Source organism: Entelurus aequoreus, linkage group LG12 (assembly GCF_033978785.1).
Source record: "Entelurus aequoreus isolate RoL-2023_Sb linkage group LG12, RoL_Eaeq_v1.1, whole genome shotgun sequence".
Lineage (NCBI taxonomy): Eukaryota > Metazoa > Chordata > Actinopteri > Syngnathiformes > Syngnathidae > Entelurus > Entelurus aequoreus.
This window is the reverse complement of record NC_084742.1, coordinates 12,780,204-12,794,804: the sequence shown is the minus strand read 5'-3', so window position 1 is coordinate 12,794,804 and position 14,601 is coordinate 12,780,204. Positions and strand designations below refer to the sequence as shown.

General features: G+C 40.1%; 1 protein-coding gene across 14 annotated transcripts in view; it reads right to left on the bottom strand.

Annotated features, from left to right (window-relative positions):
• magi2a (membrane associated guanylate kinase, WW and PDZ domain containing 2a) overlaps positions 1–14,601 on the bottom strand; it is a 279,647-nt gene that overhangs the window by 4,144 nt on the left and 260,902 nt on the right. For 3 of the 14 annotated variants that reach the window (XM_062064740.1, XM_062064738.1, XM_062064739.1), the window contains exons 12-22: positions 12,865–13,078; positions 10,552–10,605; positions 10,354–10,469; positions 9,577–9,772; positions 9,257–9,484; positions 9,008–9,211; positions 7,554–7,767; positions 7,215–7,422; positions 6,984–7,136; positions 2,021–2,159; positions 1,765–1,853 (exon numbers count right to left, since the gene is read on the bottom strand). In XM_062064740.1, coding sequence (XP_061920724.1) covers positions 1,765–1,853; positions 2,021–2,159; positions 6,984–7,136; positions 7,215–7,422; positions 7,554–7,767; positions 9,008–9,211; positions 9,257–9,484; positions 9,577–9,772; positions 10,354–10,469; positions 10,552–10,605; positions 12,865–13,078 — 1,815 coding nt within the window. Of the gene's footprint in view, positions 1–1,764; positions 1,876–2,020; positions 2,160–6,983; positions 7,137–7,214; positions 7,423–7,553; positions 7,768–9,007; positions 9,212–9,256; positions 9,485–9,576; positions 9,773–10,353; positions 10,470–10,551; positions 10,606–12,864; positions 13,079–14,601 lie in introns of all 14 variants that reach the window. The other 11 variants (XM_062064741.1, XM_062064742.1, XM_062064744.1 and 8 more) reach the window with 10 other exon arrangements.

Below are 14,601 nucleotides of genomic sequence, written 5' to 3'. Positions count from 1 at the left end.
TCAAAATTCCACAGTATTCTGGACATCTGTGTTAGTGAATCTTTTGCAATTTGTTTAATGAACAATGGAGACTGCAAAGAAGAAAGTTGTAGGTGGGATCGGTGTATTAGCGGCTGGCTGCAGCAACACAACCAGGAGGACTTTGACCTGGATAGCAGACGCGCTCTCCAACGCTAGCCGCCGACCGCACGGATGATCGGGTGAAGTCCTTCGTCCTTCCGTCGATCGCTGGAACGCAGGTGAGCACGGGTGTTGATGAGCAGATGAGGGCTGGCTGGCGTAGGTGGAGCGCTAATGTTTTTATCATAGCTCTGTGAGGTCCCGTTGCTAATTTAGCTTCAATGGCGTCGTTAGCAACAGCATTGTTAAGCTTCTCCAAGCTGGAAAGCATTAACCGTGTAGTTACAGGTCCATGGTTTAATAGTATTGTTGACTTTTTGTCTATCCTTCCAGTCAGGGGTTTATGTCTTTTGTTTCTATCTGCATTTAAGCACGATGCTATCACGTTAGCTCCGTAGCTAAAGTGCTTCGCCGATGTATTGTCGTGGAGATAAAAGTCACTGTGAATGTCCATTGCGCGTTCTCGACTCTCATTTTCAAGAGGATATAGTATCCGAGGTGGTTTAAAATACAAATCCGTGATCCACAATAGAAAAAGGAGAGAGTGTGGAATCCAATGAGCCAGCTTGTACCTAAGTTACGGTCAGAGCGAAAAAAGATGCGTCCTGCACTGCACTCTAGTCCTTCACTCTCACGTTCCTTATCCACGAATCTTTCATCCTGGCTCAAATTAATGGGGTAATCGTCGCTTTCTCGGTCCGAATCGCTCTTGCTGCTGGTGTAAACAATGGGGAAATGTGAGGAGCCTTTCAACCTGTGACGTCACGCTACTTCCGGTACAGGCAAGGCTTTTTTTATCATCGACCAAAAGTAGCGAACTTTATCTTCGATGTTCTCTACTAAATCCTTTCAGCAAAAATATGGCAATATCGCGAAATGATCAAGTATGACACATAGAATGGATCTGCTATCCCCGTTTAAAAAAATTCATTTCAGTAGGCCTTTAAAGGTGTCTTTGCACTGTGGAGGCACGTTAGTGAGAACGTCACATCAGGTTCGTTGCAGTAAAATTTGCAGTAGACAGTTAGAATGTGTCATCAACATGCATTATGACAATAGTATTTAAATCTCTATCGTTGGCAAAACTCATATCATTTATATCATGCAACTGACAAGTCTGGACATGTTGCAAAATCAAATTTTCTTAAATTTTTTGGGTTGCTTCATTGGCACTTTTAAGGTTCAGGGGGAACGATAAACCTCCCAACCCGCCATAAAGCGTCCCGGCACGACAATATATCATCCAAAAAGTCTTGATAAGACAAAGTATGGAGATTCTAAGATCCCTCAATTGGTGACTTGATGGTAAAAGGCGTGTCTCAATACTTTTGTCCATGGTGTAGTATTGAAAACAACTCCTCTGCATGCATACGCACAACAAATATGATGCAGCATTAGCACGCCAACGTAACAAAGCCACATTAACAATCAGCGCAGGTGATTTGCATAACTTTTCGTTATGCAAATGAGCGCAGGACGACGCTGGCGTCACACTGAGAGCCGCTTCTAATATTCTGCTTGCCTTGAGAGCGTCACACCATTAGAAATAGGTCTCACAGCACACAAATCAAGCACACCACAGTGAGCGTCAGTCAGGGGGCGGGGTTACGCGGAGAAGAGAAGAACGTCGGCGTGGTCACAAACCGTGTCCTTAGCGTGGCCCATTAGGACGAAATAGGGGGCGCCATGCGTGTCACTTTTCATGCACATGGAGTGACTGGACGAAACCATTCCTAAAGAAGGGGAAGTAACAACCTAGAGCAATCAATTAGTGACACCTCACTGCAACGGACAGCAGATAGAACCCGTGTTAGTGGACCTCAGGGGGATTAGAGACACGTTGTCCATGTTGTCAAGGTGATGTTAGATGAAGACATGGAGGACGCGAGCAGGGACTCACCGTACTCTGGCACCTGGCCCGTGCCCCTCTTCAGGAGGAGACGCACCCGCCGGCCCCCGGACTTGATCAGCTCGATGGCGCGGCCGTGCGTCATGTCTCTGGTGGTCTCGCCGTTGATCTCAATGATCTGGTCTCCGACCTGGAAGCCAAGCGAAGACAGAAAGGGGGATTTTGGAAATGAGAGAGGCAACATTTATTTTGTGGGTAATTATGGGGCTCATTGTGAGGTAAGCAGTCAGTAAGGGAACAATGATGATTAATTCTTTTAACAACTTCCTGTCTGTGTTTATTAATGCAGCTGAAAAAAAGAGTTCACGTCAATATGATTTCACATCAACATTGCGCTCATCTGATATTTCACATCTGAACTGTGTTAAATAAGATTTTATGAGTTCCATTCAAGTTATGTCATGTTATGTTGTGCCATTTTAATTGTGGATATTAAATGTGTCTTAAAGGGGAACTACATGGTTTTTTTTGGAATTTTGCCCATCATTTACAATCATTATGAGAGACATGACCACGGATGTATTTTTTTAAGGCATTCTTAATCGTAAATAAACGTAAATAAAAGTCAGCTTACAATGGAGCCAATGGGAGCTCCTCTTTTCCGCACATATATCCCTCTAAAAAAACATCCAAAAAGCGCCAACAATACTCCGTTTACATTTCGTCACCTGAATATTAGCCAAATATTAGTGATATTGTTATTATAAGCGCTAACGCAGAAGAATGATCTTTAGCGGCACATTGTCGCAGAGAGCAAAAAGCTTGTTGCAGCTATATTGACATCATTGACTGGTGAGCTGCTTTGTCGCCTCGAAGCTCGGGGAAGTTTACTGTGGATCATAAATCATGTCTCTCACCTGGATAGTAAAATGATGAGGACAAAATCCGACAAATTTGCCAACTTTGGAAATGGCGAGAAAAACAAGAAAAGACGCTTGGTTCCACCCCCCATTTTCTTCGCAAGGATTATGAGTCATTCTTCATCTAAACAGGAAAAGATGAACATCCTAACAGTCGGCATCCTAGTGAGAGCAGACATTGTACAGTAAACGATGTTTTGGTGTTGTGTTTGTTGGCTGTCATGAAGTCTGCAGTGACTAATAATTAGTGATGTTGTTGAAGAAAAAGGCCAATGTTGTGATGCGTTTTTGAAATTAATGCACCGCTGTATGCTTAATATGATAAAAATATGTCAATTACATCTGCTTATAAATGTGCCCATAACTACATTACATAGATACTTACATCATGTATATAAAACCTTAATGGAGGTGTTTGGATGTTTTTTTAAGCACTTTATAGGAAGAATAAAGCGGCTACCATAGGCTCCACTGTAAGCAGACTTTTGATCGCATTTATTTATTGGTTAGAATGCATTTAAAAAAAAGAAAACATTTGTGTGTTCTTGTCTTATATAAGGATTGTGAATAATAGACAACATTCCCCAAAAGTGTAGTTCCCCTTTAAAAGGACTAGAAATGGAAATTGGCATTGTGCTAAATCTGGTGCAGACATCTTTTTAATATAACTGCACGTTGTAAAGTGAAGTTAATTATATTTATATAGCGCTTTTTCTCTCGTTACTCAAAGCTTTACATAGTGAAACTCATCATCTACGTCTTTAAGGTACATTTAAACCAGTGTGGGTGACACTGGGAGCAGTGTTACAGCCATTGTGTCTTGCCCAAGGACACAATGGCTGTAATTACGATAGCGAAGCGGGAATTGAACCTGGAACTCTCAAATTTACACAGTTTGTTTTTACCCATTTTGTTTTGTTGTATCATCATTTTATCTGATCATCATTATTGTTTTGTAAAAATTATTATTTGTATTTTTTTTTCTTCTAATTTTTCAGCTTTATTTTGTCACGGTTTTTCAAAAATATATTTATGAATAAATCATATCATGGTTCTTTGCTGTTTTGCGTTTGACGACGGCCTATTGCAGGGGTGTCCAAACTTTTTGACTTGGGGGTTGCATTGGGCTAAAAAACTTTGGTCGAGGGCCGAAAGACTGCATGTAAAGTAAATATATATGTATAACCTATACATATATATGTGTGTACATATTATATTACTATAATGCAGGGGTCACCAACCTTTTTGAAACCAAGAGCTACTTCTTGGGTACTGATTAATGCGAAGGGCTACCAGTTTGATACACACTTAAATAAATTGCCAGAAATAGCCAATTTGCTCAATTTACACTTAACTCTATGTTATTATTAATAATTAATGATATTTATCTTTGTGGAAACACTGATCATCTTAATGATTTCTCACAATAAATATATATAGAAACAGATAAATATCAATATACAACACTTTATTTTTATATTTTCTCTAAGTGCACATTTTTCAAATTGAACATTTTGAAATGATCACTTCTAAGACAGTCTTGTGAAATCACAATATCCCATTTTAACTAGCTAGCCACTAAATTTTTTTTAACAAATCATGAATTACTTTGCACCATCTTTGTACAAATAATAACTCATGTTAATACAAAAGTCAACTCTCAAATTTTTAAATAAATCATGTCACACTTTGAACTGGACACCAAATCTGTTTCTTTGTCAGTTAGTGGGAAGCCTGGCATTGCATTCTGTTAACTAGTGTGTTGTACTCTGGTGTGTAACTTGACACTGCAACTCTGAGTGAGTCTTGCAGATGTGCATCAGTGAGGCGTGTTCTGTGTTTGTTCTTGATGAAGTTCATGTCAGAAAAGGCTGACTCACAAAGATAAGTTGAAGCAAACAGGCTTGCAACCTTCATAGCTGCTGCGCATACACCACTTTACTTTTCTGTGTCAACAAGGCACCAAAAGTTTGGTGCAGCCTGGTGGGCTTTGAGGTGGAGGTCATTTTGCAGTGTTACAATTTCAATCTCCACCTGTTCAGCATCCAGGCTGAATGTTGCACTTAACTGCTCAGCAATGCATGATATGTCCACGTTCATGAAAGGATTAGAAATGAACGACACACATGGCTCAAGCTGATCCAGGTCACAAAACCTGTATCTCAAACTCTTGCCCAACTCTGTTTATGACCTGAGAGTACTTTTCTGCAACTTTGTCAAAAGCCTCAGATGCAGAAGCATTGTCTTTCAGCACCGTCTGCACAGAGGGAAAGTGCAGCACTTTTTTTCTCTGTAAATGCCAGCTCACTGGTAAGTGCTGCTATTCGAGCTATTTTTAGAACAGGCCAGCGGGCGACTCATCTGGTCCTTACGGGCTACCTGGTGCCCGCGGGCACCGTGTTGGTGACCCCTGCTATAATGGATATATAATTAATAATGAATATAATTGGATATTGAGAGTGTGTGAAAGTTCGATTCCTACCTTGTTTCTTTTCGTGACGACCTCCTTAAAGGTTTGAAATAAATCAGAAAAATCAAGCAGCCAAAATGCGTAAAAAATGTATCAAAGGGGATAAGTGTGGAGAGTGTTTAGCATGTTTCCCCAACTTGCTTTGTTATGGATTGAAATGGGTGTAATTTTCAATTCTTTATGGTGGATTGACAGTTTTATTATAATATCCACATAGTTCGGTGAGCAGGTTATGTTATGTGTGGCCATGTGTGCTGAAATTTTGTGTTGGTTGGATTTATTTTTGCACAATGACCAGGGAAGTAATAAAGCATTGAGTAATATAAGTGAAGGCTGCAACTCAGTCCCTTCAGAGCATAATTAAAAGGTCATTCGACTGAATTGTTCGCATTAGAGTGACAATATCAAAATTACCAGTCTATTAAAATGAATAGCAATCTTCCTTCTGGTAAGATTCCTTATTAAAACTCACAACGTCTAGCGCAGGGGTCCCCAAACTTTTTGACTCGGGGCCGCATTGGGTTTAAACAATTTGGTCGGGGGCCGGGATGTGTATATATAAATATACATATATTCCTCGCGCACTAATTGACTGAAAGAGTGCGCACTTGATGTGACGTTATTGATGGAAAAAGGCCTTTTTAGACAATATGATTTGCATGAGCGGCTAGGAGACACCGAGAGTAACAAGTGGTAGAAAATGAATTAGACAGGACAGATTTTAAAAAATAAAAATAAATATATATATATATATATATATATATATTTTAAACTTAGGACCTCCCGCGGGCCGGATCCGCCGTAGTTTGGGCACCCCTGGTCTAGCGGGTCAAATTGAAGATGTCAGCAAGCCCTAGTTTGGACACCCCTGGCCTATTGTGTTAAAAATATGCATTTTTAAGTACATTAAATATACTTTTTGTAAATAAAGCAGTTAATCATTAAAATGGCTAACTAAACTTCTAATAACAAAAGGTAATGTACTGTATTGCACAGCACATCATAATTTTCATCATAAAACTGTGTGTGTGTGTCAGTATTATTGTACAATATGTCTTCGTTTCGATTATTACATCTATTATATAGGCTAAAAAAAGAGTGTAAAGGTGATTATGGGGATATTATTTCAGGTCTAGAAGGCTTCTCTAATGTTAAAAACACATTTAAAAGGTTGTAAACAGATTTTTAATGCTCTAATTATAAAAATATAAAATTTATGAAGAAAAAATCCAGTCGGGTTTCGAACCAATTAACAGTGACAGATGAGGAATGGCTGTACTTTTTTTTCTACCCCTGGTATTATTATTCTAATAATAACGATTTGGCGTTGAAATCCAATTAGGCAGTATATCATGGTCATTTTTGCTGAGGAATTCCTGGCTGCAGGGAAAGTTCAAACATAACAACAAATAGTAGCTGGTAGTCGACCACAACGTATACAAATGGGCTTTTTTCTCATGCACTACGGTCATGTCGTTGTAGTTTGTACAATATTTTACTTTTAGTGCGAGTCTTCGTAATATGGGGAGATCAGAAACATCTTTTCAACGGATTTAATGGATACCTTCAATCTGTGGAGTAACTTGTCACCTCGATGCACCGCCAGAGGACGATGGCGACCTACCCTCATTCTCCCGTTGCGGACCGCCGGCCCGTCCTCGGCCAATCTGAGGACAAAAAGGTCCATCTTGTACTCCCGGCCTCCTCGGATGCTAAACCCGAAGCCTTTGACGCTCTTGTCCAGCTCCACCGTGAAGAAGTCAAAGTCTTGGGAGAGCTGCAAGCAGGACCAAGCAGGTCAATAACAAACTAGACAAAATGGCCCCCAGGACCGCACCTGTTAAAACACTCTTACTTGAACCGGCGGCATCCTGTAGTCCGGGACGGCAAACTGTGGCCGATAGTCCAAGAGCGGCGGGTGCCTGTAGTCCAACGTGGGCGGCGCTCGGTAGTCGGCCACTGGGGGGTGCCGGTAGTCCACTGGCGGCTGGCGGTAGTCGGTGAAGGGCGGCTGTCGGATGTCCGGTTTGACGTCCTGCCTGGCTTTGACCTCTGACCTGTAACTGAGAAGAGGCAAAATGAATGATGGGAAAGTACAGAGGCTGGTAACCATGGCGATAAACGACCGTGTCATCAAATATTGGGGGAAGAAATTGTTGTTACGTGACAGCAAGATTGGCCTTGAGGGTCCTACCTGCCCTCGTGGGCATAGGTGGTCTGAGGCGGGGGGACGGGCAGCTTGGTGACGGGACTCTGGTGGGGCTTGGCATTGGACTCTGGAGTCTGGACACCCGGGCCGGGCTGTAGGGTGCCGCCACTGCCGCCGGGCTGCTGCGTCTTGGGGCTGTGCTGCTGTGTCAAGGGGCTCTGCTTCTCAGAAGTGGGAGCTGAAGGAGGGTTGATGACCTCTGGGAATGAAGCAAATTAAAGTGGAAAAAGAAGGAAAAAAAAACTGTACTGAAAAATTACCCTTAAAAGGGAACTTCAATTTTTGGGGAATTTTGCCCTTCATCCACAATCCTTATGTGAGACAAGAACACAGGTCGTTCCAATTATTGTCCACTCTAAATAGTGAAAAACTGCTAGCTAAAGGCGGCTAACAATGCAGATAAAAACTATCTCAAAACCTCTAACACTGTTTTACAAACATGACGTGAGTATGAATGCAATGGCACATTCATTATAACACGTAATACTTACAGTATTGTGGTCATATTAGGCATTAAAATAACTTATTTCACGGGCGCATTGATTCACAAAGCTTATAGCTATGAATACTACTTCTGTCAACAACATCAACATAGAGCAAAGTTTCTGTGTTTGCCACCATTACTTCATGAGAGCCTTGGTGCGTTATCATGTAGCACTAAAAGTTTCAAACATGAAAATTAAACAGTGACTTATAAGGTCTGCTCTCACTGGGATGTCGACTGATAGGATGGTTGTATCTTTCAGCACTTGTGTTCTCCTTCAGCTGCTAAATTCAAAACAATCCTCACTCCTCGGATAAAAAATGCTTATTTGTTGAGAAGCATATAGTATCAAGTTGGTAGTGTGTGGATTTTCAAAGTTGACCAACTTTTCGGCTTGGTGCCACAACAAAACGCACCTAAAATAATAAACGTTATTAGCAGTCCAAGCTAGCTAGTAGCTTGCTGCTTGGTAGTGGTTGGCAGAGCAGTGTGAACAAGGCGACGTGTCACAACGCCAGAAAAGTAGTTCCTCAGTGTTAGCTCTTCCAATAACAATGTCGCCACAGTTTGGTTAATATGCAGATCACATTATGTAAATTAAACATTGTTGGCAGTTTTTGGATGTTTTTTTTTTTTAGAGCGCTATATTGGCGGAACAGATTTATACCATTACCTGCATTGTTAACCGCCTCTTACTAGCAGTCTTTCCCTATTGAGAATGTGCACAAAAGGGAAAGAAGTGTGTTCTTGTCTCACATAGGGATTCGGATGATGTGCAAAAAAAGTGCCGTTTTCCTTTAAATCTGCTCAAATATTGTTTTTAGCCAATCAGAAGCTTGAAGAAAATCATGCATGGAAAAAGGCACAAAAAACATCAAAGCCAAACTGAGAAAAACAGGAATATTAAATGAGTAACCATTGGAACAGAAATATGACAAATCAACAATAATCTTACCTTCCTGTGGAATGATCCTCAAGGTGACGCTGAGTCCGGCATCCTTGATCAGCTTGACAATGTCTCCGTGCGGCATGCTGACTATGGACTGACTGTTGACCGCCAGGATACGATCTCCCACTTTTAGCTTCCCGCAGCGGTCGGCCGGGCTTCCCTCAATGATGCGTCCAATCTTGTGTGGCACCGCTGTCGGGACACACAGATCTGTTGACGTGACAACACGCCAGATGCCGGCTTCGCTTGTCTTACGGTTAGCGGCAGGCGCCTCGGGCCGGTTGAGTGAGCTGATGATGACGAAGCCGAAGCCTTCGCTCTCCTTCCGCTGGATGAGGACGTCGCTAGGTTGCGCATTTGCGTCGGAAGCTACCCCTGCCTGCATGGTCCCGGTGCTGTTGGCGTACGTGAGGTCGCTACGCGGCGAACTGTGCTGCGTGGACACCGAACCCGAATGGCGACCGTTCTCCTGGCAGGAGTCGCCTGTAAGTGGAGGTAAAGAGCTGATGTAATACTGCATCATCAGGCAACAAATACTTGAGATACTACTAATCATAATACTACAAATAAGTTACCCGTGGCCTGGACCCTCCTCCTAATGACCAGATTGACCTGGCCGCTCCGCGCCGCTCCGTGCATCAGGTCGATGACGTAGCGATGCGGCTTCCCCACCACGGGAATGCCGTCCACAAAGAGGAGCTCGTCGCCGGGTCGCAGTCGTCCGTCCAGGTCCGCCGGGCTCTTCTCGATGATGGCGCCGATTAATATCTGCTGTAAAAAAAAAAAATTAAAAAAAAAGTTAACACACAGAAAGTACTGAAGACGCAAGCAGTGTGTCAAAGTGGCGTCAAATTGTAGTAAAGATAACACTAATCGAATTACGATTCAATTTGATTTAATAATTGAATTTATCTCTTGTCTATTATCAAATAACCTGTCAAGCCTGATATTTATGTTGTTTCTTTTACTATACTTATAATACTAGTGTATACTGTATATTATCCCATATAATATGAAATAAATGACAATAGCAAATATATATACTTTTATATGTATATTATTTTATATATTTTTACATTATAGGCAACAATATGTTTTTGTGAAAATTAATAATTTAATCAATGAATATCTTGACTGTGATTTAAAATTCACACATATTTTCATATTTTTCTGATCATATACTGTAATATTGTTTGAATAGTTTGTAATATTAGGAGGAGGATTACAAATCTAATCATTGAAGTTTTTATGTACATTCATAATGCAGACAAAGCATCAGTCGGTGGAGGTCAAAGGTCAAGAGTGAGTGTGTTAGAGTGGACACAACGCTAAAGTTCCATTGCCATACGAGCCTTCTCACGTGTCTCCGGACTCACAGGCTGCCCCGGCTCTTCCCCGCCCAGGACCCTGAACCCGAACCCGGACTTCTGTCTACGCAGGTGGACCTCCATGTCCTGGTACTCGCTCCCTGTGGGACGGACATGAATGTAACACGTAATGCTAATAGAAGCTGGAGAGCCGCAGTTTGTTGTCAGCGCTAGGACGCCTACCTGAGGCTGAGGAGGAGTCGGCGGGGAAGGTTGTCCTCGGAGGGCCTGCTTGTTCTGGCAAGACAAAAAAAAAAAAGACGAAGAAGTGCTCCATAAACAAGAAATATTGATGATGAGGCGGCAGGGAACTTGGCTCAGCGATAACATCGCTGTGAATCATCCATAAAAGTCAGGAAGTGCTTACAGCGTGTGATAAAAGTGGCATATTCACGCTGATGCGCGATGAGAAACCAAGTTGTCATGACGACAGACCATATCATGCTTTTTGCAGCGCAACGCCACCTTGTCCCCTTTTGAAGTAAATCTCACCGCATCAACAACAAGACAGCCATGTTACAAAACAACTTCAAGGGATCCTAGTGGATTTTTACCATGCGATACAATACATTAGTGCATAAAAACACAAAGTAGACCAATATCATGTCCCCCGCCTACAAAACACCACACATACAATATTTGTGAAAGTTAAAAAAAGTGTACACCAACTTTGAAATAAATATGGACCATTCCGCCGAATCATGTCCCTAGGAAATGCATTAAAATATATACTTCTTTCCAGGCCCTACCTCTAGTAAAAAAATCTGAATCCAGAGGTGATCCGGATCAGCCCGAAAATCACCTGCTCCTTATTCCCTTTCTGACATTTCCTGAAAGTTTCATCAAAATCTGCTTATCATTTGTTGAGCCATCTTTAGCGGAATGAAAGAAACGGAGTGAAGCCTCTTGTCAGTTTTTTACTATCTCTGTGGGTGGAGGCAGGGCCGCTAGCATACACACAGAGATGTTTAAAACTGTAACATAAACGTCAGGACTATGAATCTTTGGGCACCAAATGATTTGATAATTGGGGGTAACGATTCGATTCAAAATCAATACTTTTTAAAATAACATTGGATTCCAGTCTATGTTTAACTACATTCTTCCATAACATAGATAAACTGGTTTTGTTTAATAAAACATTAATAAACATTTAATAAAGTCAAATACAAATAAGGCAACAAATGAAGTATCCCACACTTATTTTCTAAAGTAAATATGTACAGCAGATACTGTATGGACATCTACTGTACAGCATCAATATGATTTGTCAAAGTAGCTGGACAGGAAAGATTTCAAAAAATATATATATATTTATTTTTAATCAATTTTGGATTTGTTTTTAATCGATTAAGAATCGTTACAAATATGAATCAAGATTAATTTAAAAATATATACTTTTTTGACAACCCTAGTAAGATAAAGTAGTAGAAATAATCTAAATCAGTTCCAAAATCTAATCACTTGTTCCTTATACCATTTCGAACATTTCGTCAGTTTCATTAAAATCTGTCGACAACTTTTTGAGTCAAATACAAAAACATGGCATGCTATATGGTACTAAGAGCTAGCAGCACATAATAGCACACAATCTTGAAATACGTAATAAATGTCTTTAATTGAAAATTATATTTGTCAATATAAACAAGTATCAAATAATTATAATTGAATATTGCTTACACGTACAAGGTCTCCAAGCCAGAAGTGTATTAGAAAATATTTAGAAACAAATGTGTCCGCATCATTCAACTTTCTGTGTCATGAGCTTTATTTACTGAATTATTGTGGTCAATAGGTGTCGTCGGAAAAAACAATTACCACCCATAACTTTTTGTGTTATTTGACTCACTAACTACCTAATTGACAGACAAACCGACGACAACGGTTGGTTTGAATTGCACTTTAAATGATGGTTTTACCTATTTGAAAACTACGTTTTTTTTGTTTTTTTTACTGCTAATCCCAAATATAATGAAGTTTATTTCTTGAAAAAACAACAACAATTAAGTTAAAATTCACACTTCAGTCGTATCGCTTTGTTTTCACTCAGTCCTGTTATCCTCTTTATTAATTTTCTTAAAATAAAGTTTTTGTCGACTCAATGTAACAGGCAAAGTGCTAAAAACTCGCTCCTGTTACTTTCAGCTCTGTTGTATAAATGAGTCATCTTCTGCTAAGGAGACTTGTACAAAAATGAAAACAAGTTTACCCGAGACGGGCAAATGCACATTTAGTTATTGCTCTGTAATTATCAGATTTAGAGTTGAAAAGTGTTAAAGTTTATGCTCCAGAACCGCAGGTTGTCGACGCCGATCTTGAACATTCAACAATGGCGTCGACAACGTTGTTGCCGTTCTCGTCTAATTCCTACACAAGTCTTGCATGAAACATGACTGACTGTGGCATACCGCCATTAAAAAACAGTTTCTATTATTATTATTATCATTATTAATATTAGTGTAGTCATAATGTTAGTGATCCACCTCAGGTACCTACTCTCATACAACGCCCTGGACTTCTCATACACGCCAAAAAGGTCTGCTTGCTTGGACAGAGCCTCAGAGGCAGAGTCCGAAGGCACTGAGGGTCTGTGGAGGAGGTGGTGTTGGTGCTGCTTGGGGTAGGGGGCGCTGTTGGAAATTACAGGGGCTGACAGGCCGGTCTGAGCGGGGCTGCTCAGGCCCTGCGGGGTCTCCCACTGCTCCGACACCTGAAAAGCACAGCGGCACGAGCCTTATACTTGCATGTTTTGCTTTTTAAAAACAAACAAAGATGGCGTAGGAGGAAACAGCGAGAAGCTTTTTAACCATTGAACCCATTTCATACATCATACATCAATTAACACTTTTTACCCTTAGGTCCCAAAATGGTTCATCTCATTAGAAGGCTAATAAATATTGATTTCACTTTAGAATTAATAAAAAAACATGTAAATATAATGTGATTAACCGCTTGACAAGGTCAGTGCCTAAGAACATTTATTCTGATGCATTTTTGTTTCTGGTGGTTATTCAAATAAACTTACGCTTTTTACCATGTACGTCCCAAAACGGGCTCTCTCATAAATGTCCTACAAAACTGTGATATAAAAATATTGTTTGGACTTTTTATGCATAGAATCTTTTCAAATTCAAACCCATATACATTGCTTTTTTTCCCTTTTTTTTTAAAAGTAAAACAAAAATAATTACCGGTATATTAATACTAGGACCTGACTTTATTTAATAGGGAATATTGACAAAAATGTAGTGAAAAGTAGGTCAAAATAGACCCTCTCATAGATGTCATACTAAATTACAATATACACTACCGTTCAAAAGTTTGGGGTCACATTGAAATGTCCTTATTTTTGAAGGAAAAGCACTGTACTTTTCAATAAAGATAACTTTAAACTAGTCTTAACTTTAAAGAAATACACTCTATACATTGCTAATGTGGTAAATGACTATTCTAGCTGCAAATGTCTGGTTTTTGGTGCAATATCTACATAGGTGTATAGAGGCCCATTTCCAGCAACTATCACTCCAGTGTTCTAATGGTACAATGTGTTTGCTCATTGGCTCAGAAGGCTAATTGATGATTAGAAAACCCTTGTGCAATCATGTTCACACATCTGAAAACAGTTTAGCTCGTTACAGAAGCTACAAAACTGACCTTCCTTTGAGCAGATTGAGTTTCTGGAGCATCACATTTGTGGGGTCAATTAAACGCTCAAAATGGCCAGAAAAAGAGAACTTTCATCAGAAACTCGACAGTCTATTCTTGTTCTTAGAAATGAAGGCTATTCCACAAAATTGTTTGGGTGACCCCAAACTTTTGAACGGTAGTGTATATATTTTTTTTTCACTTTCCATGCATAGAATTTTTCCAATTTAAAATCTGACCATATACATCATGTATTTTTAAAGTGAAGAAAAAACATTTTTATAAAACAAAAATAGTAATAGCAGCTGGCATAGGTTCCAGCTACCCCCGCCCCCGCCCGTGACTGCGAGAGAGACAAGCGGTAGAAAATGGATGGATGGACTATAGAACCAATGACTTTATTTAATGGGGAAAATTGCCCAAAAATTGGGTGAAAAGCGGAAAAAAATGTGACTTTTTACAATTAGGTCGCAAAACGATCCCTTTATATAATAAACATCTAATAAAAATATAGCATGTCATTTAGTAATAATATTACTGAACCCCTGACTTTATTTAATGGGGAAAAAAAAGAAAAATATTATCTTT